The following is a 26113-nucleotide window of genomic DNA, read 5'->3' as shown; positions in this document are numbered from 1 at the left end:
CTTATTATAAACAAAGAGCTCAACCTTATCGTAAATCTTCACAATTATTTATATCTTTCAACCCCAATTCACAAGGGGTTGCAGTCTCAAAATGAACCATATCTAACTGGATCTCAAACTGCATTCAGTTCGTCATACTTCTTCTCAAACTCCCTTATTAGATTCAGTCTCAGCACACCAACTTCGAGCAAGGGCATCTTCCATTGCCGCATCTCAGAACTATATCAATAGAGGACACCTGTAGAGCTGCCACTTGATCTTCAGTTCACACCTTCACAGCTCATTACTGCTTGGACCATTTAACAACATCAGACAGCATAATTGGCCAAGCAGCCCTCTCCTGTGCTCTAGATCAGAAAACCATGCCCACCAAGGAATAAAAAAAAATATAATAATAATATGTAGGGTATGGAACAGTAGATATCATAGACCATTACTTTAATTCCATACTCTCACTTTATTCATCATATGCTTGGGGGAAAACAAGTAGCAGGGATAATTCAGCCTGCTTATCAATAGAAAAAAAAAGCAAGTTTGCTTACCGTAAATGGTATTTTCCATAGATAGCAGGATGAATTAGCCATGCTTCATGCCATCCTCCCTGGACATGTTTTCTGCTTCTTTACTCTAAGGCTGATGCCTTCTAGCTTTGTTATCAAGTGAAGGAGAGGAGCTGCGATCTGCATGCGGGAAGTACCGCACATGCACCGCACAAAGACTTTGAAACTTGAAGAAAGATGCCAATCGAGTGCGCCATCCGATGACGTCACCCAAATAGCATGGCTAATTCATCCTATCTACAGAAAACGCCGTTTACGGTAAGCAAACTTGCTTATATTGACCTCACAGTTTTCAAGAAAAATATACGTGCATAATTTTTTAAAAGTCTGAACGTAAGCATATAAGTCCAAACCCCTCCAGAAATGCCTCCATTCAATCTGGGCCAATTTATAAGCGAATATGGAACAGTGCAGATTTTTACCCACATAGTGGGCAGGCAATTTTCTAAAAGACCATTTCCGTGCATAAAACACCATTTTACCTGCAGTGTCCCTTTGAAAAATTATCTTCTCTAAACAATTGTCTATGCAACTCTGGGATAAAGAGATGTGAACATATCCAGATGCACATCCTCGCACCTGAAGTTGGTCGCTCACCTGTCCAGCGCTTGCCGAGCCAGCTGTTTGAGCTTCGTTTGCAGGGTCTGATCAGATGTTTCATTTGACTGAAAGGAGAAGAAAGAGAGAAGCAATCAGTGAAAAAGCTCCCGAGAGGTCAGATACTGATCATTAGTACATGATGTTCTGTCCCCAGCAGTGGGTACATGTTTGTATCTGTACATATTGTAAGTCTAACTGTGTTTAGTGCAGTCCTCCCTTCTGAGGATTCTTAATACTGAAACACTTTTTGTAACCCATGATAATAGCCTGTGAGCCTTTGCCCTTAAGAGAAGCTCCCTCCCCCGCCACTTTCTCTCACTATCGGAAGGGCTTGAATGCCCCTCAATCTAACTTGAGTCTTCCTAGGTGCCTTATAGGCTCAAGGGACTGCCCTTCATGTTCCCCCTGTGTCACATGGTTCTTAGGCTCGCTGCCATTGGACCTTGCCCCCCCCCCCCAGCATGTGGAGGTGTTTCTTTTAGCAGCTCTCAAAAGAGCTCAGTCTTGCCCATGCTTGCTTCTGAGCCAGCAGCGCTCTGTAAAACCCTGTGAAATGATCGGGTTTTTTGCCTTCTTTCTTACTGCCTTCTTCTGAAGACTAAATCAGCCTCATATCCCTCATGCTTCCTACCTCTACCATAAACTAACTCCTGCAACACAAGAGACCTCCTTCTCCCTCCTGCTACCCTGTCTCCAGTTACCAAAGATCTTTGCCTTGGGGCTTGCGTTTGAGGTGCAACAGTTGTAAGTAGAATTTACCTGTACAATAAATAATTTCAAACTTAAAGAATCTTTGTCTTGAGGACTGATTGGAAAGAAAGTTTAGCTGCCTGGATGGCAAACTCGGATGTCTGCCTGACCCAGAACACATGAACTATGCAAATACTCCAATATTATCATTTTATCACAGAAATTTTAAAGAAGCCATTCTAGTAAATCTTTTTCAAACAATTTCAGTTGGAAGTTTAAAAAATGATTAATATTCTTGTGTTCTGCATTCAGATTTTTATTTCATTCTTGAGAAGATATTAATGTAAGAAGGTTTACAAACTGTTTCTTGTTAACCACTCTCCCTATCAGGTTTCCAATTAAAATAGGGTACTGCAAGGCTAATTTATTAGATCTCTTTAGAGATGGCATATTAACTCATACAAGTATAAAAAGGCATACATATAACAGAACACCTTAACAGTGAAATGAAGGAGATTTGTAGGAACAGGGGATATGAACACATAAAACAGGTACACTTTTACTTCAAAAAGTGTAAGCAACAAAAAAAAAAAAAAAAAAGGAATTTATAGTAGCAAAAAAAAGGTCTTATACCCCCTTCCAAATGGTCACCTTTTGTTGCCTTATGGCCCAAAAGTAGAATGCATTAAACCAGTGTTCCTTCCATGTATTTTCAAATCCTACCCAACTGCCAAGTGAAAAATATATTTTACAGTTTCTTAGCAAATGAATTAAAAATAAAACCATGGAATAGCTTGGTAGGATAACTATCTAACCCCCCTTGTGCTTCTGGAGCAATCCTAAATACTTAAAGCTCTGGTGTAACCAATTACCTTCCAAAACACACACAGGGACAGTAATTTTGTAACAAGCGCGCATCCATACACATGCATATGGGCACACCAGTGGATATAAGCTGGAATTTTAAATCATGCATGCAGTTGTGCAAATATCATTTAAAATACACCTACTGCGCGTGTGTGCGCACCTAATTTTAAGAGGTTACGTGAGCAAAGATACTTCATGCATCTTCCTTAGGACTGTTGGCTTTAACACGTGCAGGTAAGTGGATTTTAAAACATGCTCACATAAAGGACATTCCCAGTTTTTCCAATTAGTCCACCAGTTTGCCCAGTCTATCTTGAGGACATCTAGACCCCTCTGGTTCTTCATCCTGCACTCCCCCCCAATTGACCTGGGCTCCTCACCTTGTCCTGTTAAGCCTAAAACACAATTTCTGCAGATTTACTGCTCATCAGGAGCAGCAGTAAATATACGCAGCTAACAAGCCATAGTGCACTGCGGCCTCCGGTTTTAAAATACAGATTTATGCACATAACTGTTGGCCCTGTCCCAGAATTCCCATGCCCTACCCCACCCCCCCTGTTTTTTTTTTTTTGCCCCAGCATGTGCATATACGCACGTAATTAGTGGTTTTTAAAATGCGTCTCTCATGGGTGGTCCACATACTCGCACATATGTGCCTTTTAGTGTGAGCAACACTTAAATTTGCTCCTAAGTGAATTGGGCCCACCCATGTTAAAAATTGTACTGATTCATATGACGACAGGATAAATTCAACAGTTCCTATTGATTCTCTCTGCTGGGTAGCAAAGCAAAGGCCCAACCATGAGCACCAAGAAACTGTCAAAAGCGCTCCAGCACAAGGTTGTGAAAAGGCACGGATCTAGGGATCGGTATAAAAGAATTACAAAGACCTTGAATGTCCCTCAAAGCATGGTCAAGATGATTATAAAGAAATGGACAGTTTATGGCACTAGCAAGACCCCAACTTTCCAAAAAAAAAAAAAAAAAAAAAGGGAGGGTACACATATGGACAAAGGAAAATTGGTTCTTACCTGCTAATTTTTGTTCCTGTAGTACCACAGATCAGTTCACACTCCTGGGTTTTGCCTCCCTTCCAGCAGAGGACACAGAGAAAGTTTTGCTGATGCTGCCACTTAACCTCGTGTGCCAACTGCAGCTCTCTCAGTATTGAACTGTACCAGAGCTTAAGAAAGAAACTCTCCAAAAAACTTCTCTTTTCTTTTTTTAAACAGTCTGCATTTATAAAAGTAGAAAATAGTCTGAACAAACAACTCTCCTCCTCCAAAGATCCCTGAATATACCCAGATCATCCAGACTCCTGGGATGTACTAAAGCTCCCTATACTGGATGGGACCTGGAGAGTCCCACTCACAAAACACTCTCACCACAGGATTAAGAACCTTTATTCCCCACATCCAGACAATAGTGCCTTGCAAAAGTATGCAGCGACTTCCAAGTTGCTGCCCTGCATATCTCCTTTTGAGAAACTAACTGAGCCTCCACTCACGAAGCAGCCTGAGATCACAGCGAATAAGCACACAACCCCTCAGGAACCGGACGACCCCATGAAACATAGGCCAACCCAATAGCCTCCTTAAGCCACCGTGCAATGGTAGTCTTAGATGCCCGAAGACCTCTTTAAGGACCACTCCATAGGACAAAAAGATGATCCGACCTTTGAAAATCGTTAGTAACCTTCAGATATCTTAATAATGCTCTGCATACATCCAACAACTTAAGCTCCCTTGCATGTGCAGTAAAAGCATCCACCTCTGTAAAAGCTGGGAACTCTACTGTCTGATTCACATAAAACGCCCAAACTACCTCTGGTAAAAAAAGAAGGTACTACATGCAAGGACACCCCCTGAGTCTGAAATCTTAAGAAACGGATCACAGCACGACAAGGCCTGCAACTCGGAAACTCTCCTAGCCAAACAGATCGCTACCAGAAAAATGCTTTAAGTGTCAAATCCTTAAGAGTTGCCCTTCTGAGTGGTTCAAAAAGGAGCCTCACAACTCTTGAGAACCAGATCTCCCAAGTACACCACAAATCTGGCTTGCATGGTGAGGAAGGAAGCCATTACCCAAGAAAGTCCACCTTGAATCCAGTTCGAAGTATCAGGAGATATTGTAACCATGTAGCAAAAAATGTTGTTGTTTGAAGAAAGTAAAATAGAACATTTTGGTCTGAATGCAAAGCATTATATATGGCGAAGAGCCAACACAGTATATCACCCAGAGAACACCATCTCAACTGTGAAGTATGTTGGTGACAGCATCATGTTATTGGGATGTTTTTCTCAGCAGGACTGGGGCATTTGTCAAGTTAAGAGACAATAAATGGAGAAAAAGTACAGAACATCAAATATTCATAAAGTCTTTGCAGAAAATCTGTTGCTTTCTATAAGAAAGCTGAAACTGGGACAGACGTTCACCGATTAGTCAGAGTCTCAACCTCAAGACAATCGAAAATCTGTGACATAACTTGAAGATTGCTGCCCAACAACATTCCCCAAGGAACTGAACAGAGCTTAAACTGTTTTGTAAAGACAGTCTAATATTGACAAATCTAGGTGTGCAAAGAATGGAGAGCAAGTCTATGATGCATACAAATTTCTTATGCATATTCATTATGGGGTAGATTTTCAAATACCGCGAATAGGCGTACTTTTGCTGGCGCATCAGGCGCAAGCAAAAGTACGCGGGATTTTAGTAGATACGCGCGTATCCGCTAAAATCCTGGATCGGCGCGCGCAAGGCTATCGATTTCGTATAGCCGGCGCGCGCCGAGCCGCGCAGCCTACCCCCGTTCCCTCCGAGGCCGCTCCAAAATCGGAGCGGCCTCGGAGGGAATCCTCTAACGCCCTCCCCTCACCTTCCCCTCCCTTCCTCTACCTAACCCACCCGCCCGGCCCTGTCTAAACCCCCCCCCTTACCTTTGTCGGGGGATTTACGCCTCCCAGAGGGAGGCGTAAATCCCCGCGCGCCAGCGGGCCTCTTGCGCGCCGGGACGCGACCTGGGGGCGGGTACGGAGGGCGCGGCCACGCCCCCGGACCGCTCGGGCCGTAACCACGCCCCCGGAACGCTCTGGACACGCCCCGAAAACGCCGCACGGTTCGGGCCCACCCCCGACACGCCCCCCTCAGAAAACCCCGGGGCTCTGCGCGCGCCAGTAGGCCTATGTAAAATAGGCTCACCGGCGCGCAGGGCCCTGCTCGCCTAAATCCGCCCGGATTTGGGCGGATTTAGGCGAGCAGGGCTCTTAAAATCCGCCCCTATGGATTTCCTGAAAAACTGACTGGCTATGGGGTCCGCAGACAGGTTTGGGAATTTCTGTTCTAACACCTCGACAAAAAAATATCAGTGTAATGACACACGGTCTTGGAGTTTACCAATGGAAGACTATCAGGCTGGTACAGAGCCCATAGCCAGCCACAACAAATAGGCCTGTATTTTTAATTAGGCAGAATTGGCACCTAAGCGTGTTACGATGAAAGAAGTACCTCCACTATCCTCAACCTGAGCAGCAGTGTTTCATCAGACCCACCTTCTTAAAGGCGCAGAGACTCAGAGGCCAAAAGCATTCAAAGCAGTATAAAATGGAAATTGTCCCCTCCCCTCCCCTGGACTGCTCCCGTGCCTTTAACAGGACAGGTCCGACTGGATGCTGCTGATTACACTAAACAGTGCTTGCAAGAGAACTGTGTGGATGGAGGTGACATCCCTTTTACCAAAGCTCATCTTCAGAGGGGGGACACTCCCACTTCTAAAAGGGAATTTCTGGGCCTGACAAAAACAAAATACAGAAAAGAGCTGGCTTGAGCAGAATGGTGGGCCACCAGCTCCCATGTGGGTCAGAAAGATCCTATTCCCACACCTGGTTTCTCTTTGAACCTGCAGGAGTTGGAAGCACTGCACTGCCAAGCCAATAATTACGGCTCAAAGGGAGGGAGGAAGAGTAGGATTCCAGCTATTGCATAACACCAACACCTACCAGTCAAGAGTGGACTTGTACCAGGATCAGCAGGCAGTCACGGTTCTATGGCTACTACTAGCCAAAAGGCTGACAATGAGATGACCGGGTTATAAAGAAGACGACAGAGAAGGAGACAGAGGGAGCGAGATAAAAATTTGGGGTAAAAAGGATAATTTAAAAAAAAAAAAAAAAAAAGTGGTTGGTTCTCAGTTCTAATTGCTCTGCTACCAAGCACCTATTCAAGGTACAAATAGAACAAACTCTTGCAAGAGGAAAACACAAGAACTACCACCCTCCAACACCTATGGATAAATGTGGTTACAGAGGGCAGGTGTGGTCTGGTCGGCTGAGATCTATGATCTGCCACCGCAAAGATAGACATCTCTTTTTCTCCTGAATAAAGCTGTAAATACTACAGTTCAGGAACAGTAGTGTGAAATGTCAAACATTCATTTTATCAAACAGAAATCAGAATGACAAATGAAAGTTTATCCCTGTTTATCCCTAAAGTACAGCCCTGGAAGCTGGCAAAGTCTGCTCGCTAATATGGCAAAAAATATATATAGCAGTGAAGCTCCACCAGATTTCTACAGTGCCCCATGGGATGTGCAGCTAACCGGGTCACACTGACAATCCAATTTCTAGTTAAGGGAAAGAAAGGCCAGCCCGTGGTTTACTGGCAAGAGCTACACATTGCCATGTGGGGGAACTGGGTTTCATTGCTGGGCCAGGACTCTGCTCCCGGGCTGGCCGGAATGCAGGCTGCTATGGAGACTGTGTTCACAGCCCCCTACGGGGAGGAAAGCCCCGGGCATCACTCAACAGTGACATCGAGGGGCCGGGATCAGGGTCCACTTCACCACCCGCCAGAAGGAGCCATTGTCTATGGACCCTGGCCAAGGGCTGTTGCTGCAGTGACTGGGCGAAAATAGGGAGAAAAGCCCCTGTGTGGTTGTGAATGAAGGCTCAGGGTGTGGTTGCCAGAGGAGACCAGGTCGGACAAGAGCTGGAACCCCGAAGCAGCATGGGGGAAACTGCTGGGCTAAAAACAAACTAAAGGAAAAAACCCCACAGTAATCTTTCGTAATGGTCCTACAGGCACTGCATCTTTCAGTCAGTGCCTCTGAAGATTCGCTGGGATCAGTAGAAGAATTACAATATTTGGACATACCGTTTTCAGGCAGAGCTCCACTGCTTCTGTGTATAACTCTATGGCCTCCTCTGCATTGCCTTTGTCGTCCTCATCAAATGCCTGCGTAACCAAGAAATGGGCCCGCTCCAAGTCCAACTGCTGCTTTGACTTCAAGGGAGCAGAATTCTGGGCTTCAACTGAATTGAAAAACAAGTTAGTTAGTTTATATATATATATATCTGAATGGGCAAAAATTCATCTTGATACCTGGCAATTAGAACTGGATTTCCAGTGAACTGATGCTCTAGTCCAATGTGGTGTACAGATCAGGCCACAGTTTCAAGTCCAATCAGGGGATTGGGAGGTGGAAGGCAATATCATCCCCCTCCCACCCACCCCGAGAGGAAGAGAGGAAAACTGGTTCTTACCTGCTAATTTTCGTCTGTACCACGGATCAGTCCAGACTCCTGAGTTTATGCATCCGTGCCAGCAGATGGAGACAGAGAAAGTTTAACTGACACTGCTTGATAAGCCCTGGTGCCACCTGCAGTTCCTCAGGATTGATATGAACCCAAGCACAAAAACTCACTTCTAAAAACTTGCGAAAGCTCTGAATAACAATCTGTATAGCCAAAATACCACAGCTGAGCAGAAGGACTCTCCACCTATCCGTGGCACTACAGGAACGAAAATTAACAAGTAAGAGCCAATTTTCCTTTCCCTGTATGTACCTGGATAAGTCCAGACTCCTGGAATGTACCAAAGCCCCCTAGCCAGGGTGGGACCTGGAGAGTCCTGCTCACAAACACTCTCGCCGAAAGAATGAGTTTCTGGACCCCGGATGTCTAGGCGATAATGTCTCGAAAATGTGTACAGCGACTTCTAAGTAGCTGCCCGACAAATGTCTTATGACGGCAACAACTAAGCCTCCGCCCACGAGGCCGCTTGCGATCGAGTAGAATGAACCCGTTAACAGTCAGGCACCTGCTGGCCCTTAAGAATGTAGGCTGACCCAATAGCCTCCTTCAGCCACCTCGCAATGATAGACTTGAAAGCCTGGGACCTTTTCTTTGTGCCACTCCACAAAAAAATAGGTGATCAGATCTCCGAAAGTCATTGGTCACCCTCCAGATATCTCAGTAAGGCCCTCAGAACGTCCGAGCTCCCTCGCATGAGGAGAAGCAGCATCCAAATCGGGAAAAGCTGGAAGTTTGACCATGAAAGGCTGGAACCACCTTGGAAGGAAAGATGGAACCATCCGCATGGACAAACCCGAATCCGAAATCTGTAGGAATGGGTCCCTACAAGATAAGGCCTGCAACTCTGATATTCTCCGTGCCGAACAAATGGCTACCAGGAAAACAACCTTCAAGGTCAAATCCTTAAGAGTCGCCCTGCAAATAGGCTCAAAATTTGGTTCACACAAAACTCGAGGGACCAGATTAAGATTCCAAGATGGACAGACCTTCCGTACCGGAGGACGTAAATTCTTAACCCCTCAAAGAAACCGCACATCATCAGGATGAGAGGACAAAGTTCCTCCGTCAATCGTCCCCCATAAAAAGGCCAGAGCTGCTACCTGAACTTGGAGAGAGTTAAATGCCAAGCCATCTTGCAGGAAGTATAAAATCTGGGACACCGAAGCATGCAAAGCTGGAACCCCTTTGGCCATACACCAAACCTCAGAAACTTTCTAGACTCAGATGTAAGACAACGAGGTAGACGTTCACCTAGCGTGGAATAGGGTAGTAATAACAGGTTCGAGGTACCCCCTGCACCTCAAACGTCGCCTCTCAAAAGCCAAGCCGCTAGACAAAAGCGATCTGGCCTTATCGAAAAATATGGGACCTTGATGGAGCAGATGAGTGAGGTGACTGAACTGTATCGGCCCGTCCACTGCCAAGTTGACGAGATCCGCAAACCACAGGCGACGTGGCCACTCCGGAACTATCAATACAACATCCCCTGGGTGTGTCTCTATCCTGTGCAAGATCTTGCCCACCAGAGGCCACGGAGGAAACACAAATGTAGAACTCTCTGAGGTCAAGGAATCACTAGAGCATCAACTCCTTTGGCTCCATAGTCTCTTCTGCGGCTAAAAAAGCGTGGCACTTTTGCATTGTGGCGAGACGCCATCAGATCTACATGTGGACAACTCCGTTTCTCACAAATGAGCTGCATCGCCGACTGACAGCTCCCATTCGCCCGGATCTAGAAGACTGCGACTTAGAAAATCCGCCTGGATGTTCTTGTTGCCCACAATATGAAAGGCCGCTATCTGGGTCAAATGTGCCTCCACCCAGACCATTAACTCCTAAGCCTCCTGGGCCACCATCCAGCTCTTCGTACCGCCCTGTCAATTGATATGTCATGGTCGTCGCATTGTCTGACAGGATTCTGACTGAACGACCTTGGACCATTGGCAGAAAGGCCAGCAAAGCTAATTGCACTGCCCTGGTTTCTAAGCGGTCGATAGACCAGGCTTGCTCCTCCGGCGACCACATACCCTGAGCCAACTGATGCTGGCAAACTGACCCCCAACCTGAAAGACTGGCATCGGTAGTAACAACAATCCAATCCAGGACCTCTAGATCGACCCCCCCGAAGAAGGCGAGATGTCTGTAATGATCCCATATGTGCAAAAGCCCAGGGAACCCAGAACCTGTAAAAAAAATCCCAGGCTCTGGGCACCTACAACACCAATAGATGGTGGACCTGTGTCTGCAATTTGTACGCTCTCTCGACTGTCAAGAACACCTTGCCCATGTTCGTGTCAAACCGGGCCCCCAGATACTCGAGACACTGGGATGGGTTGAGATGGCTCTTGGCAAAATTCACCACTCAGCCCAGCGTTTGAAGGAGCTGAATGACCTTCCTGACCGCTGTGTGACAACTGGTCTCTGACTTTGCCCTGATGAGCCAATCGTCGAGATAAGGTTTTACCAAAACACACTCGCACCGCAAGGCTGCCGCCACTACTACCATGATCTTGGTGAAGGTCTGTGGTGCCATGGCTAGTCCAAAAGGAAGAGCCTGAAACTGGAAATGCTGTCCCAGAACTATGAACCTCAGATAACATTGGTGATCCCGACGAATGGGGATATGAAGATATGCCTCTGTTAGATCCAAAGAAGCTAGGAACTCCCGACTGCGACCCACCACAATCACTGACCTCAGGGTTTCCATGCGAAATCTCGGGACTTTCAGCACTGCATTTACCCTTTTTAGGTCCAGAATAGGGCGAAAAGTGCCCTTCTTTTTTGGAACCATGAAATAAACAAACAGAGTACCGACTGGTGCCCCATTCTTCTGGAGGAACTGGCACCACTGTTCCTAAACCCGGCAACCTGTCCAAGGTCTCTCAAAATGCACGCTTTGCCAATGAACCACAGGGGGGGGGGGGGGGAGACCAAAAGAGGCCACGGACGAAACAAGCAAATTCTAAAGCGCAACCAGTGGGTGAGACTGGCCCACTCCTTGTAGAAAAGTGCTTGACACCCCCCCTAAAAAGCGAATGACGGAGTTGGCCAGCCTCACCTCATTGGGAGGATTTTGCCCCAGGGACCCTACCTCCGGTGGGGGCTCTAAAGAGCCTCCAAGCTCCTTGAAAAGTCTGCGCCCAGGACTAACCATGGCCCGCAAACTGCCTCTGCGGGGCTGTTGCCTCCCATGCATGTCGAGGCCTTCTCAGAAATGAGATTGAAACGGAAAGGACTGTCTGCATTTAGGCTTATCCTCTGGCAACCTGTGGACCTTATTGTCCCCTAACTGTTTTATCAACTGCTCGAACTCTCCAAACAACAGACAGCCCATAAACAGCAGAAAACCCAACTGAGATTTGGACAAAATATCTGCTGACCAGTGCTGCAACCACAACAATCTCTGGGCTGACATTGCAGAGGCCATAAGCTGAGAAGAGGTCCGCACCAAGTCAAACAAGGCGTCCGCAAATTATGTCACTGAAGCCTCCAAGCGTTCCGCGTGATCACTGTCCATGCTACGGTTAGCTTGGTCTCCTTGCCGCTGCTGCACCCAATGCAAGCATGCCCGCTGCAAGAAGCTGGAACAAATATAGCCGCCCGAAGTCTCAAAGCAGAAACCTCAAAGAACCGCTTAAGGTGAATCTCCAGTTTATGGTCTTGGACATCCTTTAAAGCCGGGGCCCCCACTACAAGAATAGTTGTCTTCTTGATGACAGGTGATACCGCAGCATCCACTTTCGGCAAGGGATAGAGCTTCGACATAGGTCAGCCCACCCATAATCCAGGGTCCGGAGAACTCCACTCCTGGTCCACTATCCTCTGCACGGACCTAGGGTAGGGAAAAGCTGAGGGAGGACTACATGTCCTATACAGAACTAGGTCCACCCCTTCTAGGTCTGAATCCAACTGAGGGAGCTTCACTGCGAGCTCCCCAAGGACCTGAGGAATCAAGGGGGCCAATTCTTCCCAACAAAACAAATGAAGAATCTTGGGAATGTTCCCGTTGGACACTGGCATATTGGTGACATCGTCCCCCAGATCCAAATCGCCAGCATTCGGATCACCTGCATTCGGGTCATCTGCCCCGTGATCAAGGGATGGGGCACCCACCAAGGAGAGCCCTGCATCCCCAGGAGTCTCCGAGGGCCCTCTGGAACCCTCCGTATCGCCCTAAGACCACAGTGGCCCCAATAAATGCTGCACCCCAGGGCCTGACCCTTCCTGCTGCGCCAAAAATGCGCGGTGGAGCAGCAAAATAAATTCAGGCGAGAAACCACGGGGAGCCGACCACATTGGTGCAGTACCCCCCCGACTGAGCCAAACCAATAGGCAGCGCCTCATTCACACTTCCCTGCCCCCCCTACAGGGCCTGGGTACACTGGGTAAAGCTGCAGTGAGGGGGGGGTCCTCCAGCCCCCCTGAAAGCGCTGACAAGTCTGCCGGGGAACCTAAAATGACTGCCGTTCCAATGCTAGCCGAGGCTGAAGGCCTGATGCGAGAAACACTGGCAGCAACAACATGGGTGGCTGAAGGAGACCAGACATGCCAGCGTTTCATTGGGGGGGGGGGGGGGGGGAAGAGAAGGCCCCTCACCACCAGAAACACACGCCGAGCAGAGAGAGATGGCTGAGGCAGGCAGGATCAACGCCATGTGCGTGGCAGACCCGACCACGAACCATAGCATATGGCTAACCCTGGAGCACAACGAGTTCGTCCCCCCAAAAAATGCTGCCCTTAGAGATTTACCAACCCGCTCCAGCTGCTTCCTGCTCAAAGCAGATCTGAGTTATTTTTGTAAAGTTTAAAAAAAAAAAAATGTTACAGGGCCTCTGCTCTTCTAAGGCCAAGAGGAGCTGTCCAGCTTCAGCACAGCCTGAAAGCAAGGAGAGAGAGCCCTTTAAAACAAAAAGCAGCTGACCTGAGCTAAAAAGCCACCTAGGCAACCTCGTGAAGGGAGAGATCTGGACCCCCAGATTTGTACCTCACAGATGGGAGCTAGAACAAGTGTACAAAAAGGTCACCGACCTCTAGCTCGTCCACCTCAACCAAACAGGGAAGGGTTCCCCCCAGGGAAACCGAACCCTGGGAGAAATGCTCCTGACAAAAAAAGAAAAAAAAACATCAGAAACTGCAGGTGTATGCACCAGCCACCATCTGCTGGAGACAGAGAAATACTGAGGAACTGCAGGTGGCACCAGGGCTTATCAAGCAGTGTCAGTTAAACTTTCTCTGTCTCCATCTGCTGGCACGGATGCATAAACCCAGGAATCTGGACTGATCCGGGTACGCACAGGGAACAGCACATTCTACATAAATGGGGGCCTAGGAGCTAGAAGTAGCACTCGGGGGACCTTCCAGTGGTGGTGGCTGGAGCAGCAGAGCCACAGGTCCTGACTCCAGCAGCAACAAGGCTGTGCAGCCACTTGGTGGAAATGAGGAGTGAGGGCAAAAAGGAGAATGAAAGGGCTGCATGGGGTGAGATGAGAGAAAATTTGGAGGCTGAGGGGGGGATGAGATATATAGCAACTGAATTTTTTTCTCTGGCAAATAAGTTCTGGAGAAATGTTTTAAAAACCTTTTGATTCAAACAGCAGCAAACCTGCAGAAGCTTTCAAGGCAGCGATTATCCTCTCACTGTCCTTGAGCTAATGATGCCATGTTTTATATCCATTACAAAAGGTTCGCTTTTCTCATATCTTTTACTGTTCCTTTCAAGGATATCACTGCTGGGCATATGTTCACTATCATACCAACTGATCTAATGCGGCAAGAGAACATGAAAATTCACAGTGTGGATTGAACACAAGGTAGTAGTCTCAGCAAAAACACAATCTGCTGCCGCCGAGCAGCCTCAGGCAAGCTAGCTCCAGTACACACTGCCAGACTGGGATGCAGGGCAGCAATACTATCAAGGGGCCAATTACAAACGTTTTTCAGCAAGGCAGCGCATCACAAAAATACAAGACAATAAAGAGCTGCTCTTCAGACAGGGCCCTGGGAAGAACAGCTAAATACCTGGTAGTCATCTCACACAAAACCTGTGGTCTCAAACATCAACTGCTGGCCTAGCTCTGTACCAGAGCTAACATGGGGGGGGGGGGGGGGGGGGGGGACACACACCGACGTTGCTTGTGCTTTACTCTGACACACACAAGCATGCCAGTGGCAGAGATTCTGTTCTTAGATCAGCATCTCAAAAATTCTGTTCATCATAGGTAAGTTTCATTTACTTGTCAGAAGGGAAAAGAAAAAAAGAAGAAGGAAAGTTTGCAGGAAGAGATTGGAATACATCAACAAGTCTGAAAAACTGGGAAGAGCTGTTTTTTTTGTTTTTTTTTTAAATATATCACGAACATTAACTCACACAAGGGGCGATACAGTAAACCACGCGGGAGAGTGGGCGAGCGCCCAGGCCACTCTCCTGTGCACGCGATTCAGTAACTTCATTTATTTAAATTAGGGCCTGCGGTAAAAAGAGGTGCTAGGGACACTAGCGCCTCTTTTTTGACGGAAGTGGCGGCTGTCAGCGAGTTTGATAGCCGACGCTCAATTTTGCCAGTGCTTCTCAAACCTGCTGACAGCAACAGGTTTGGAAACCGGACGCCAGCAAAATTGAGCATCTGGATTTCAACCCACGAGCCCATTTTTAAATTTTTAACCTTTTTTTTTTTTAAACTTTTTGGGCCTCCGACTTAATATCGCCATGATATTAAGTCGGAGGGTGCAAAGAAAAGCAATTTTTACTGCTTTTCTGTGCACTTCCCCGGCACCGGCAGAAATTAACGCCTACCTTTGGGTAGGCGCTAATTTCTTAAAGTAAAATGTGTGGCTTGGCTGCACATTTTACTTACTGCATCGCGCGGGAATGACCAATAGGGCCATCAACATGCATTTGCATGTTGCGGGCACTATTAGTCTTGGGGGAGGGTTGGACGCACGTTTTCGACGTGCTATTACCCCTTACTGAATAAGGGGTAAAGCTAGGGCGTCGAAAATGCGCGTCCAAATGCCGGCTAACGAGCGCACTGTTAGCCGGCATAGCGCACTGTACTGTATCGGCCTGACAGTATACTACTGATTTTTTTTTTTTAGTAAAGCTTGAGTAGCAGCCAAGACTAAAGAATGGATTTATTCTAGGTACTGAAGGTCAAAGCACCCAATGAGCAGACACAGACCTTTGAATTTCTTTCATGTTCAGGAACACACATGCCTTAAGCTTTACCTCTGTAGCTATTTATAAAAAGCCAGCCAATTATATTAATTAAAGCAACTTCCTGCTTCATTCTACAGTCCTTTGCATTACAGCAAAAACTTCCTCATTCATTTTCAATATATGTGCTACAGTCCCCTTTGTCAGTTCATCCCAGCATCAGCTGCCAGCCTTACAGAAACACATACATCACCATGTACTCAAGCAGGTTTTCCTTGTAATGGCTAAAATAAACATCATGACTATTTCAATAAAACTAGGGACAAAATGTTCTGAATCGAGCAGCCACTTGTACAATCAGGGAACAAAAAAAAGAAAAAACAAAGAAGTTTTTTTAAAAGGTTGCACTTTTTTTTTTTTTCAAGAATGCTTGGAAAATTGATTTATGCACCTAACACACTCTCAGGATCAGACACATTGCCTCCACTGCACAGTCAGGTGCAACTTGCCCTTTCAACAGAAGAATGGACCTAGGTCTCCTGAAAAACATAGGTGCCAGGAAGAAAATCTTTATATAGCTTTTAAAAAAAAATGCTATCTACTTCTTTTCTTTTAACATTTGCTCTCTCCCCCCACTTCCTCCCTTCTTCTGTAGCCCAATGTTCGCTTCTACCCCTGGCTGCTGCTCTGCCCAGCCCGCCACTGCTCTTTCCCAGCCCCTCCTCCCCATCTCCAGCCCAAGCCCCTGCCCCTCCTCTCCCAAGCCCAGCATCTACTGGCCTTTCTAAATCCATCCCAGAACTAAGCAGCTGTTCCTCTCCTCCCCTGCCACTACTGCTCTTTCCAGCCCCGGTCCTTCCTTCCAACCCAGGGTCACTGCTGCTCCCTTCCCTGATCCGGCAACCTGGACTTTTTCTACCCAAGGAGTGGGATCAAAGATGAAGGAACCACCGGATTTCTATTGTGGCATCCAGGGATAAGCATCATGTGTCTCCCTTTATAACCAAGCCATTGGAATGACAGTTCTCAGCTCTCTTTGGAAACCAGTAAGCATTGCCTCTCCCCCCCATGGGCAGCAAGGGCTGTTCATGAGCAATGAGTGGGATAACCTCCATTTGTGGGCAGTGAAAGCACCTCCGCGTTGCTATCGGGCCCTGCCAGCTCAGTAAGCAGGTGCCAGGTCCAAGACTGGGCCACCTTGTTTCCCTTCTCTGACAGCTGCTGTTCCTCCCTGCCCCCTCTCTGGCCCAGCAGCTGCTGCTATTTACAGCTCCAACCCATCCTTCACCTTCCTGGCATGGTGACCAATACTCTTTCCAACCTCCTCCTCCTTTCCCAGCTTGGGCTTGTTCTAGCCAAGGAGGGGGAGGGGCATCCAAGATGGAGGCACCATAGTCTTTTCCATGGTGGCCTCTGGGGATAAGCACCACTTTCCTCCTTTTGGAACCTATAGGCATGCGTCACTGAGCCTGCCCGAAGCAGTGCGATTTTTGAAAAGTCTGCACCTTCCAGGGGCAATTTAATCAGGCGAATCTTCCGAGTCCATTCTGGGGCCTGCAACATCATCAATGCTCCAACATGGAGTCAAAGAACATTCACAATTTGGAGCATGGGTCCCTTTCCCCAGTATTAGAAACCACCACCCACCACCTAAAAAACAAACAAACAAAAAAACCTACTATTGGAGCCACAATAATGAATCTCATCAAATGATATCAGAACATTGTTCCCATATCACTGCATCGCCATCTTAAGGTGGTGACATCACAGCAAGAGAAGAGTTTGGTGTATCTTAACAGGATTAGGATTATTCTGTTGTTTCAGCTCTATACAATACAAAACTCCTACAATATATTTAGCAATCTAAATGCCGAGTTCATAGCCCCTTCAAAACTCAGCAGAGAAGCCTAAACATACTGATGAAATTTATTTATTTAAGGTTTTTTTATACCGGCATTCATGAAGCGCTCACATCATGTCGGTTTACATAAAAAACAGGGGTGCAATGAATACAACAAAGAACATAGATAAACGTGATGAAGAGATGCAGTTACAATTAACAAGGACTACTGAACTGGGGTGGAGGAAATAAAGAGAGATAGAAGAAGTTAATTATATACAAGTATACAATATATATATATTGTATAATGTATAAATGGAAATGGAAGCAGAAATGGAAGCACAAATACAAACCTGCAGAGTAAAGGGCTTGGACTCTCTCCAGATACTCGCTTATTTTACCCTGAATATTTTCCAGATTTGATCCTGCCATATCAGCATAAATCAAGGCTTGGGCAGCCTCCTACAGAAGAAAAAGCAAAAAGATGTGGTGTTATTACATAAGACAATAGTTTTTCAATTAGACATTTCTGTTCTAAGCTCCCTGGGCACAAGAGAAAGTGATTTTGAACAGCACTGCGCACAAGGATAATGCTATGTAAATAAGAAATACTATCTTTCTACTAACCGCGTGCAAGAGGGCCTTCTTCTGCAACCTCCACTACAGGCTGTAAAGAGCAGAGTAGGACAACATAAGAAACTGAAGCAGCCTGACAGAGGAGAGGAAATGCGGCATTTCTACCATGAAATCTGAAGTAGTTACAACACACACAACATCAGCCAAACATTTCATTCAGAACATGCTGCGCCAAGCAGTTAGGGCTGGAAATATATTTTCAAAACTCAAGACACCAGTCAAAACTGTTTAAAAAAAAAAAAAAAGTAGAGAAAACATTTTCCCTATTTTGTTCTTTTTTAAATGATTGTTGCACTTCATTTCCTTTTTTTTTTTTTTTTGCTTTTCTCAATTTTAGGTGTAGAGTATCAAGTTTCAGGCACCTATTCCAGGACTTTTCCAGCCCAACAAACACTTTGATTTTTCTTTTTATTATTTTCAATAATTACAAAATATTTAAAAAGCATAAGCTCATTTGACAAGATAATATAAAAAATCAAAACAATATTCTTCCTTACAAATAGAAGAAAATCACTTTATATGATCAAAAGGATAAGAAGTCCACTCAGAGCATGTGCGCATTAGAGATCATGGAAGAGCCAAAGAAAGCAAGGAAGAAGAAATCTGATTATTCAACAAGAAAAAAAAAAAATCAGAACTCAAAAATCAACATCTTTTCAAGAGTCAATTATTTTACTATAATAGAAGGATCAATTCTCCAATAATTCAACTTAAATTAAATAGCCCAAGTGTAATTTAAAAATAATCATATCAGAATTACTTTCAGAAAAAAATATTTCTCTTTTTGTTTCTCCTGGTTAAAGAAAATAAGAGAAAAAAAATCCATCTTAGTTTCATCATGATGTAAATCCTCAGCATTTGGATTTTGAATGCCCTTTACACTGTCCTGAGAGTACAGAATATTAGGGATGTGAATCGTGTCCTCGATCGTCTTAACGATCGATTTCGGCTGGGAGGGGGAGGGAATCGTATTGTTGCCGTTTGGGGGGGTAAAATATCGTGAAAAATCGTTCAAAATCGTTAAAAATCGAAAAATCGAAAAACCGGCACATTAAAACCCCCTAAAACCCACCCCCGACCCTTTAAATTAAATCCCCCACCCTCCCGAACCCCCCCCCCAAATAACTTAAATAACCTGCGGGTCCAGCGGCGGTCCGGAACGGCAGCGGTCCGGAACGGGCTCCTGCTCTGAATCTTGTTGTCTTCAGCCGGCGCCATTTTCCAAAATGGCGCCGAAAAATGGCGGCGGCCATAGACGAAAAAGATTGGACGGCAGGAGGTCCTTCCGGACCCCCGCTGGACTTTTGGCAAGTCTCGTGGGGGTCAGGAGGCCCCCCACAAGCTGGCCAAAAGTTCCTGGAGGTCCAGCGGGTGTCAGGGAGCGATTTCCCGCCGCGAATCGTTTTCGTACGGAAAATGGCGCCGGCAGGAGATCGACTGCAGGAGGTCGTTCAGCGAGGCGCCGGAACCCTCGCTGAACGACCTCCTGCAGTCGATCTCCTGCCGACGCCATTTTCCGTACGAAAACGATTCGCGGCGGGAAATCGCTCCCTGACCCCCGCTGGACCTCCAGGAACTTTTGGCCAGCTTGTGGGGGGCCTCCTGACCCCCACGAGACTTGCCAAAAGTCCAGCGGGGGTCCGGAAGGACCTCCTGCCGTCCAATCTTTTTCGTCTATGGCCGCCGCCATTTTTCGGCGCCATTTTGGAAAATGGCGCCGGCTGAAGACGACAAGATTCAGAGCAGGAGCCCGTTCCGGACCGCTGCCGTTCCGGACCGCCGCTGGACCCGCAGGTTATTTAAGTTATTTGGGGGGGGTTCGGGAGGGTGGGGGATTTAATTTAAAGGGTCGGGGGTGGGTTTTAGGGGGTTTTAGTGTGCCGGCTCACGATTCTAACGATTTATAACGATAAATCGTTAGAATCTGTATTGTATTGTGTTCCATAACGGTTTAAGACGATATTAAAATTATCGGACGATAATTTTAATCGTCCTAAAACGATTCACATCCCTACAGAATATATACAGTGACCTGGAGGGTGCGTCAGTCCTTACATTCACAAGCTGAGCACCTCTCTAAACTAACATGCAAAAACCAGAAAACAAGAAGGTGACTAAAGAATCTATTAATACAAACCGGCTTTAGTGAAATGTTTTCATTACACTAAAGCAGGTTATAAAATCTGAATAAAACAAAAGTGTGGAACACAGCAAATTTAATTGGAAGCACAATGGAATACCCCTCTAATACATATAGTTTTGTTTAAAGAAACCATAATTTTGTTTGGAACAGAACGACAAGCAGCCAGGGCAGCACACAGTAGCTACCTATTTTCACAATGACTCGATCTGTGTATGTATGTCTCAGAAAAGCAGCAGCAGAAACCAAGGGTAAGCCGAGTGAGGAGATTCTTTGGCACGTATGCTGCGCTGTGTCCTGTGTCCTTCTGACGTTCCATCGTTTAGAGAAGTTTATTGGTTGATGACTGAATTCTATTTACAAAATATCCTCTGGAGCCATAACAAGTAATCAGGCACATTATAAAAGAACCTGTAATGAATGCAGCTGCACTTGTTTAGGTATGCCTTTGAAAGGGCAAACAGTGCTGTTACAAAGACAGATCTATAGAAAGCCACGGCTCGCTGTACACTATTATGAAAGCATCTGGGGACAAAGTTCCGCTTTCAGCATTATTCAGTATCACTCCCGTATAGACAATAGTGTTGGACATCTGAGAGAAAACCAGCATCAGCTGTGGTTGAATTGTTTCTCAAATGATAGTCTCCTTTCAGTGCAATTGAGCCCTCACAAGATCATTATTGCACTCCTGATCTGTATGTTCTTCATTTAAGCACAAAATGCTTTCATTTAAGCATACCTTAAATTTCACCTTCTTTATGGTTCTGCCAAACTAGTCTAGACATGTGGGATGTCCCAAGGCAGTACCTAAACTGGGTGGGAAAAATCCAGGGTAACCTGCAAGATGCTTACCCACAAGACCCCATCCTCCTTGTCTGCAGGACCAACCTGTAATGCTTACAAATGAGTGCACTGAGGTCAATGTTGCTGCCTTGCAAATCTTCGGGAAAGACTAGCCTGAACTCCACCCATGAAGACAGCGGCCAGACTCCTAACCGGAAAAAGAAAATTTGATCACATCACCCTGACCCTGTCTGCTCTACATTGGCTCCCAAAGCAATCCAGAATCATCTACAAAATTCTAAAAATAATTCACCATAACTTGAATCCCAACAATGAATTACTAGGGATAAAATGTAATCCTCATATCCCTACATAATCACTAAGATCTCATAACAAAGGTTTACTTGAAATTCCATCTATAAAAAACTACCACCTAAAACAAACAAGAGTCAGAGCTATATCAATTGCAGGCCCTATGCCCTGGAACTCCTTACCAGAAAACCTAAGACACCAAGAAATGTATACAACATCTGAAATCCTGGCTCTTCAACAATGCCTTCTAACTAACTCACAGGCTGATACACTAAAGTTTGCAGGAGAGCAGGCGAGCGCCAGTGTCCTGTGCGCGCGATTCAGTAAACTAAAATATTTAAATTAGGGCTGGCAGTAAAAATAGGCGCTAGGGACACTAGCGCATCCCTAGCGCCTCTTTTTGGACAGGAGCGGCAGCTGTCAGCGGGTTTGACAGCCGATGCTCAATTTTGCCAGCGTCGGTTCTCGAGCCTGCTGACAACCACGGGTTCGGAAACTGGATGCCGGCAAAATTGAGCGTCCAGTTTTCAACCCACGGGCCGATTTCAAAATTTTTTTTTAACTTTCGGGACCTCCGACTTAATATTGCCATGTGCTTTTCTGAGCACTTTCCTGGTGCCGGCAGAAATTAGCGCCTACCTTTGGGTAGGCACTAATTTCTAAAAGTAAAATGTGCAGCTTGACTGCACATTTTACTTTCTGTATCGTGCGGGAATGACTAATAGGGCCATCAACATGCATTTGCATGTTGCGGGCGCTATTAGTTTCGGGGGGGGGGGGGGGGGTTGGACGCGCGTTTTGGACGTGCTATTACCCCTTACTGAATAAGGGGTAAAGCTAGCGCATCGAAAACACGCGTCCAAACTCAGGTTAGCAGTGCGCTCCACCGGAGCGCACTGCTAACCTGCAGTTTGGACAATACAGTACAGTGCGCTCCACCGGAGCGCACTGTACTGTATCGGCCTGTTAATAACAAAGTCTTCCACTTAAATCTTTAATTTTTCCTTTAATTGTCCTTCTGTTCATCTACCTTCCTTTTAACTTTTCCTTTGTTCATTATTATTTTAACCTAATACACCGTTGTGATCAAGTGATTCTCACCTGGAATGATGGTATATAAAAATCCTAAATAAATAAATAGTAGAATGAGCCCTCAATCCCTCTGGAACTTGCCTACCCCTTTGCAATGTAAGCCGAGGCAATTGCCTCAATCTATTTAAGTGATGGAAGCCTTAGATGCCACTTCTCCCTTTCAATGGCTGCTGAATAGAGCAAACAGTCTATATGACCTGCAGAAGACGCTTGTGATCTTCAAGTAACAAAGCAGTACCCTAAGCACATCTAGGAAGTGTAAGTCTCTCTTCCTTTCAACATATTCTGATTGCTTAAATAAGAAAAGCAAAATAGCTCATTTCCGAAGAACATGATACCACCTTAGGCACAAAGCAAGGGACTGGATGGCGGCAGAGAACTATTTACAGGCCCTCTTATTACACCAGTCTATACAGAGGGAGATAATGACAGTGTAAAAGTGTGTTTTTTGACTCCAGCTGTTGGTGCGAGATGAACATAACCCATCCGTTAAAGCATTAACACCAACAAATTTTAAACAGCAGCAAGTAAAATGTAGTATCTGATTTTTTTTTTTTTGTAAAGCTCTCCCAGTCTAGCCACTCCCATTGCTATGGCAGTAAGTAAAGTTGGATGCTGCTTGTTGTCAATAACTCTGCTCCTGCCACCATAACAACACTGTAGGTGCAGGATAATTCTAACAGCTAAGCAATGATCTCAAGGGAAAGATTTGAAAATGGGAATGGAGTCAAAATACTATACATTCACCTTTAAATGCAAAGAACACAAAGCTATAATACCTATGAAGGAAGACTAAGGAATATGTATATGATAGGCAGAAAAGGGTATTGATAAATGGAGTTCACTCTGGGGGGGGGGGGGGGGGGCGGGCGGCATCACTAGCATTGTGATTCAGGGATCAATCCTTGGACCAGTTTTTTTCAACATTTTTGTCAACAATACTGTACGAGTGTTGTCAGGAAAGGTTTGCCCTTTTGCTGATAAAATATGTAACAGGGTAGACAGCCAGGAAGGTGTGGAATATATGAGGAGGGATCTAGCAAAGCTCAAGGAATGGTCTAGGGTCTGTCAGCTAAGATTTAATGCTAAAAATACAGTATTGCATTTAAGCTAAAAAAATCCAAGGAAGAGGTACAGTATTGGGGGTTAAACTCGACTAAGCACAACAGAAGAGCAGGAACTCGGGGCGATATCTAATGACCTTAAGGTGGTCACACAGGTTCCTAAAATGACGGCAAAAGCTGGGAAGATGCTTGTTGCATAGAAAGAATGGTCAGCACAAAAAGGGAATTGATATTGCCCCTATATAGGTCTCTGGTGAGACCTGATTTGGAATATTGTGTACAAGTCTGGAGACCATACCTTCAAAGAATATAAACTGGTTGTAGGTGGTCCAGAGGGTGGCTACTAAATTAATCAGTGGCCTTTGTTATAAAGCATATTTATTTATTAGATTTTTATATTCTGCTTTTAGGCACTTCAAAGTGGATTACATTCAGGTACTGTAGTTATTTCTCTGTCCCCAGAGGGCTCACAATCTATGTTTGTACATATGGGGACAGATTTAATGAGCTAAACATATATACCCTAGAGAAAAGGCAGGACAGGGGAGATATGATAGAAACATAAATATCTCTAAGGTTTCTATGCACAGGATTCTTTAGAACAAGAGGTCATGGGATGAAGGTGAAAGGGGGCAGACTGGGGAGTAATCTTAGGAAATATTTCTTTAGAGAGAGGGTGGTGGATGCATGAAACAGCCTCCCAACGGAGGTGGTGGTGGGAGACAAAAACAGTATCTGAATTCAAGAAAGCATGGGATAAACACAGGGGATTTCAGATGGTGCTGGGAACTTAAATGTTAAATTAGTTGGGCAGATAGGCTGACTAATTAGGCCATATGGTCTTTTTCTGGTGTCACATTTTTATGTTTCTAAAATAAATTATGGTGATATTTTGAAACTGTTCCTTTAACACAAACTGTACTACCTGCAAGCCAGTACAAATATTAACAACCATGCTGACCAATGGTCAGGGAATGCACTATATGAAAACAAATAATCTGGTTTTACAGATCAAACTCCCAGGTTTAAATAGGATACCTGTTATCAAAAATTCAAAATGAAGGGTGACTAATCATTTCTATATCCACTGTATTTCAAATATAGATCTCAATTTAGTAAGCTATTTTCCTCATAGACCCAGAATGGAAAAAAAGCTTTAGGAAATCAGACCCATAATCATTCACATGAGAAACCTTCTTCCTTTTATAATGTGAACCGGAAATTCCCTATCCTAAGGCAAAAAAGAAAACAGAAAGCTAACAATATATTGGCTGGTGTGGCAAGCAGGTATCTACACATTCTTGGCTTGTGAGGTAGGTCAAGTCAGTTGAGTTCTCTTTTTCCTACAGTGCCAACACCTTATTTCCTACATGTTTGCACAATGACTGGCCATTCCGTATAGATCTGCAAGGTCTGAATATTTGTAAACACAATACTATGACTATCACTGATAATCATATAATTCTCTTTAAAGGCAAACATCCGTTGCCCATTTCAGACAGTCGTTTCTTAAAGAAACTTACATACCATGTATTTCTAATTCACTATAGAAAGAGGGAATACAACTGAAGACAGCCATATTGTCTCAAGAGAACGCTATTACATAAACTATCACATAAAAACAATTTAAGACCACAAAAAAATAATAAGATTGGGAACAGCAGCACATAGACGACCTTAGCCGCTGCAAATTCTGTTCATCTCCAAAGCACATTTCAAAGCCAGACACGTCAAGTTACGCCGTGACAGTGCAAATAGGGACCTGTCAGTCTCTGTAAATATTGAGGCAAAAAAAATAGAACCGCACAAGTCAGAAGAGGGGGCCCTTGTGCTCTGAAAAACTCATAGGAATCTTAAATAATTCTTATGGTGGCCCTATAAAGTTATTACAACCTGTAAAGAATCCAGGTTCATGTCCTACATGGTTGACTCAGTATGACTGGAACGGGTTAATAATTGCTCAAACTATCAACAAAGCACTCGCGATTGAAGCAGGATATGGCAAAGCAGAGTAGCGTTCCCATCACAACAGGAAATCCATTCTTATTTTATTTTTCCTGATATCGGGGAAACTCCAGGTAGCCCAAGCCAGAGTGCAACCCTGAGAATGCAGTGGCAGGAGCACATCAGTCTCCAAACCCCATCTGCACACACAACGTACCACCCTTCAGCGTGCGGGAGAGAAGCGGAAAGGCTTACCTTGTAGTAAAACACTGCCGCCTTGTACTTCCCGCTCTGGTCATTCACCACCGCCAGTTTGGCAAACTTTAGCGCATCCACCTCCAGCGCCGAGGCGTCCATGCTGCTACCGGGCTCGATAATCCAGCAATGTCTGTTCTATGGGCTCCTTGCTTTGGAGAAGGGAAAGGGAGTGCGCGCTCAACTAGGACAGGGGCAGGCTCTGCTCCCGGAGCAAGAAGGGCGATGCGGGACAATTCTCCTCGCGCGCACCTACATGTCTCTTTTCTTTCCGCTTGCCTCGCGCCTTCCCGCACCAGCCAGAGCGAGAATTTCTCCCATCCTTCCTCCTTCCGCCCGCGGGAGAGCGTCACATCCTGCCGTGGAGACACGTCATTCTTCGGCAACCAGTGCGCTTCCGTATATCCACTATCTACACTGCATTGGAACTCGTCTCCAGGGAGCTTCGGTTGCTAAGTTCGTCACCGGGTGGGCGGAGTCGCGGGGTTGCGTGTTTTGAGCCACTACTCATGAGCGCTGTCAATTTTAGTGAATTTGTCGCTAGATTTGGCTTCCGAACCGAATGGAGATCTGATAAATGTGAATACGA

The 26113-nt window shown here is 45.6% G+C and overlaps 1 protein-coding gene across 1 annotated transcript; it reads right to left on the bottom strand.

Moving 5' to 3' along the window:
* Positions 1-1139: 1139 nt before the first annotated feature.
* On the bottom strand, positions 1140-25871 carry LOC115082658 (calpain-7-like). Its single transcript, XM_029586857.1, has 4 exons — positions 25525-25871; positions 17652-17760; positions 7866-8023; positions 1140-1225 (listed from the first exon to the last, which is right to left on the bottom strand). Exons 1-4 carry the CDS (start codon positions 25624-25626, stop codon positions 1154-1156), a joined length of 441 nt encoding a protein of 146 aa, XP_029442717.1. The 5' UTR covers positions 25627-25871; the 3' UTR covers positions 1140-1153.
* Positions 25872-26113: the final 242 nt, after the last annotated feature.

Source organism: Rhinatrema bivittatum, unplaced genomic scaffold (genome assembly GCF_901001135.1).
Source record: "Rhinatrema bivittatum unplaced genomic scaffold, aRhiBiv1.1, whole genome shotgun sequence".
In the NCBI taxonomy this organism is placed as follows: Eukaryota; Metazoa; Chordata; class Amphibia; order Gymnophiona; family Rhinatrematidae; genus Rhinatrema; species Rhinatrema bivittatum.
The sequence above is the reverse complement of the archived record's forward strand: the minus strand, read 5'-3'. Positions and strand labels throughout refer to the sequence as shown.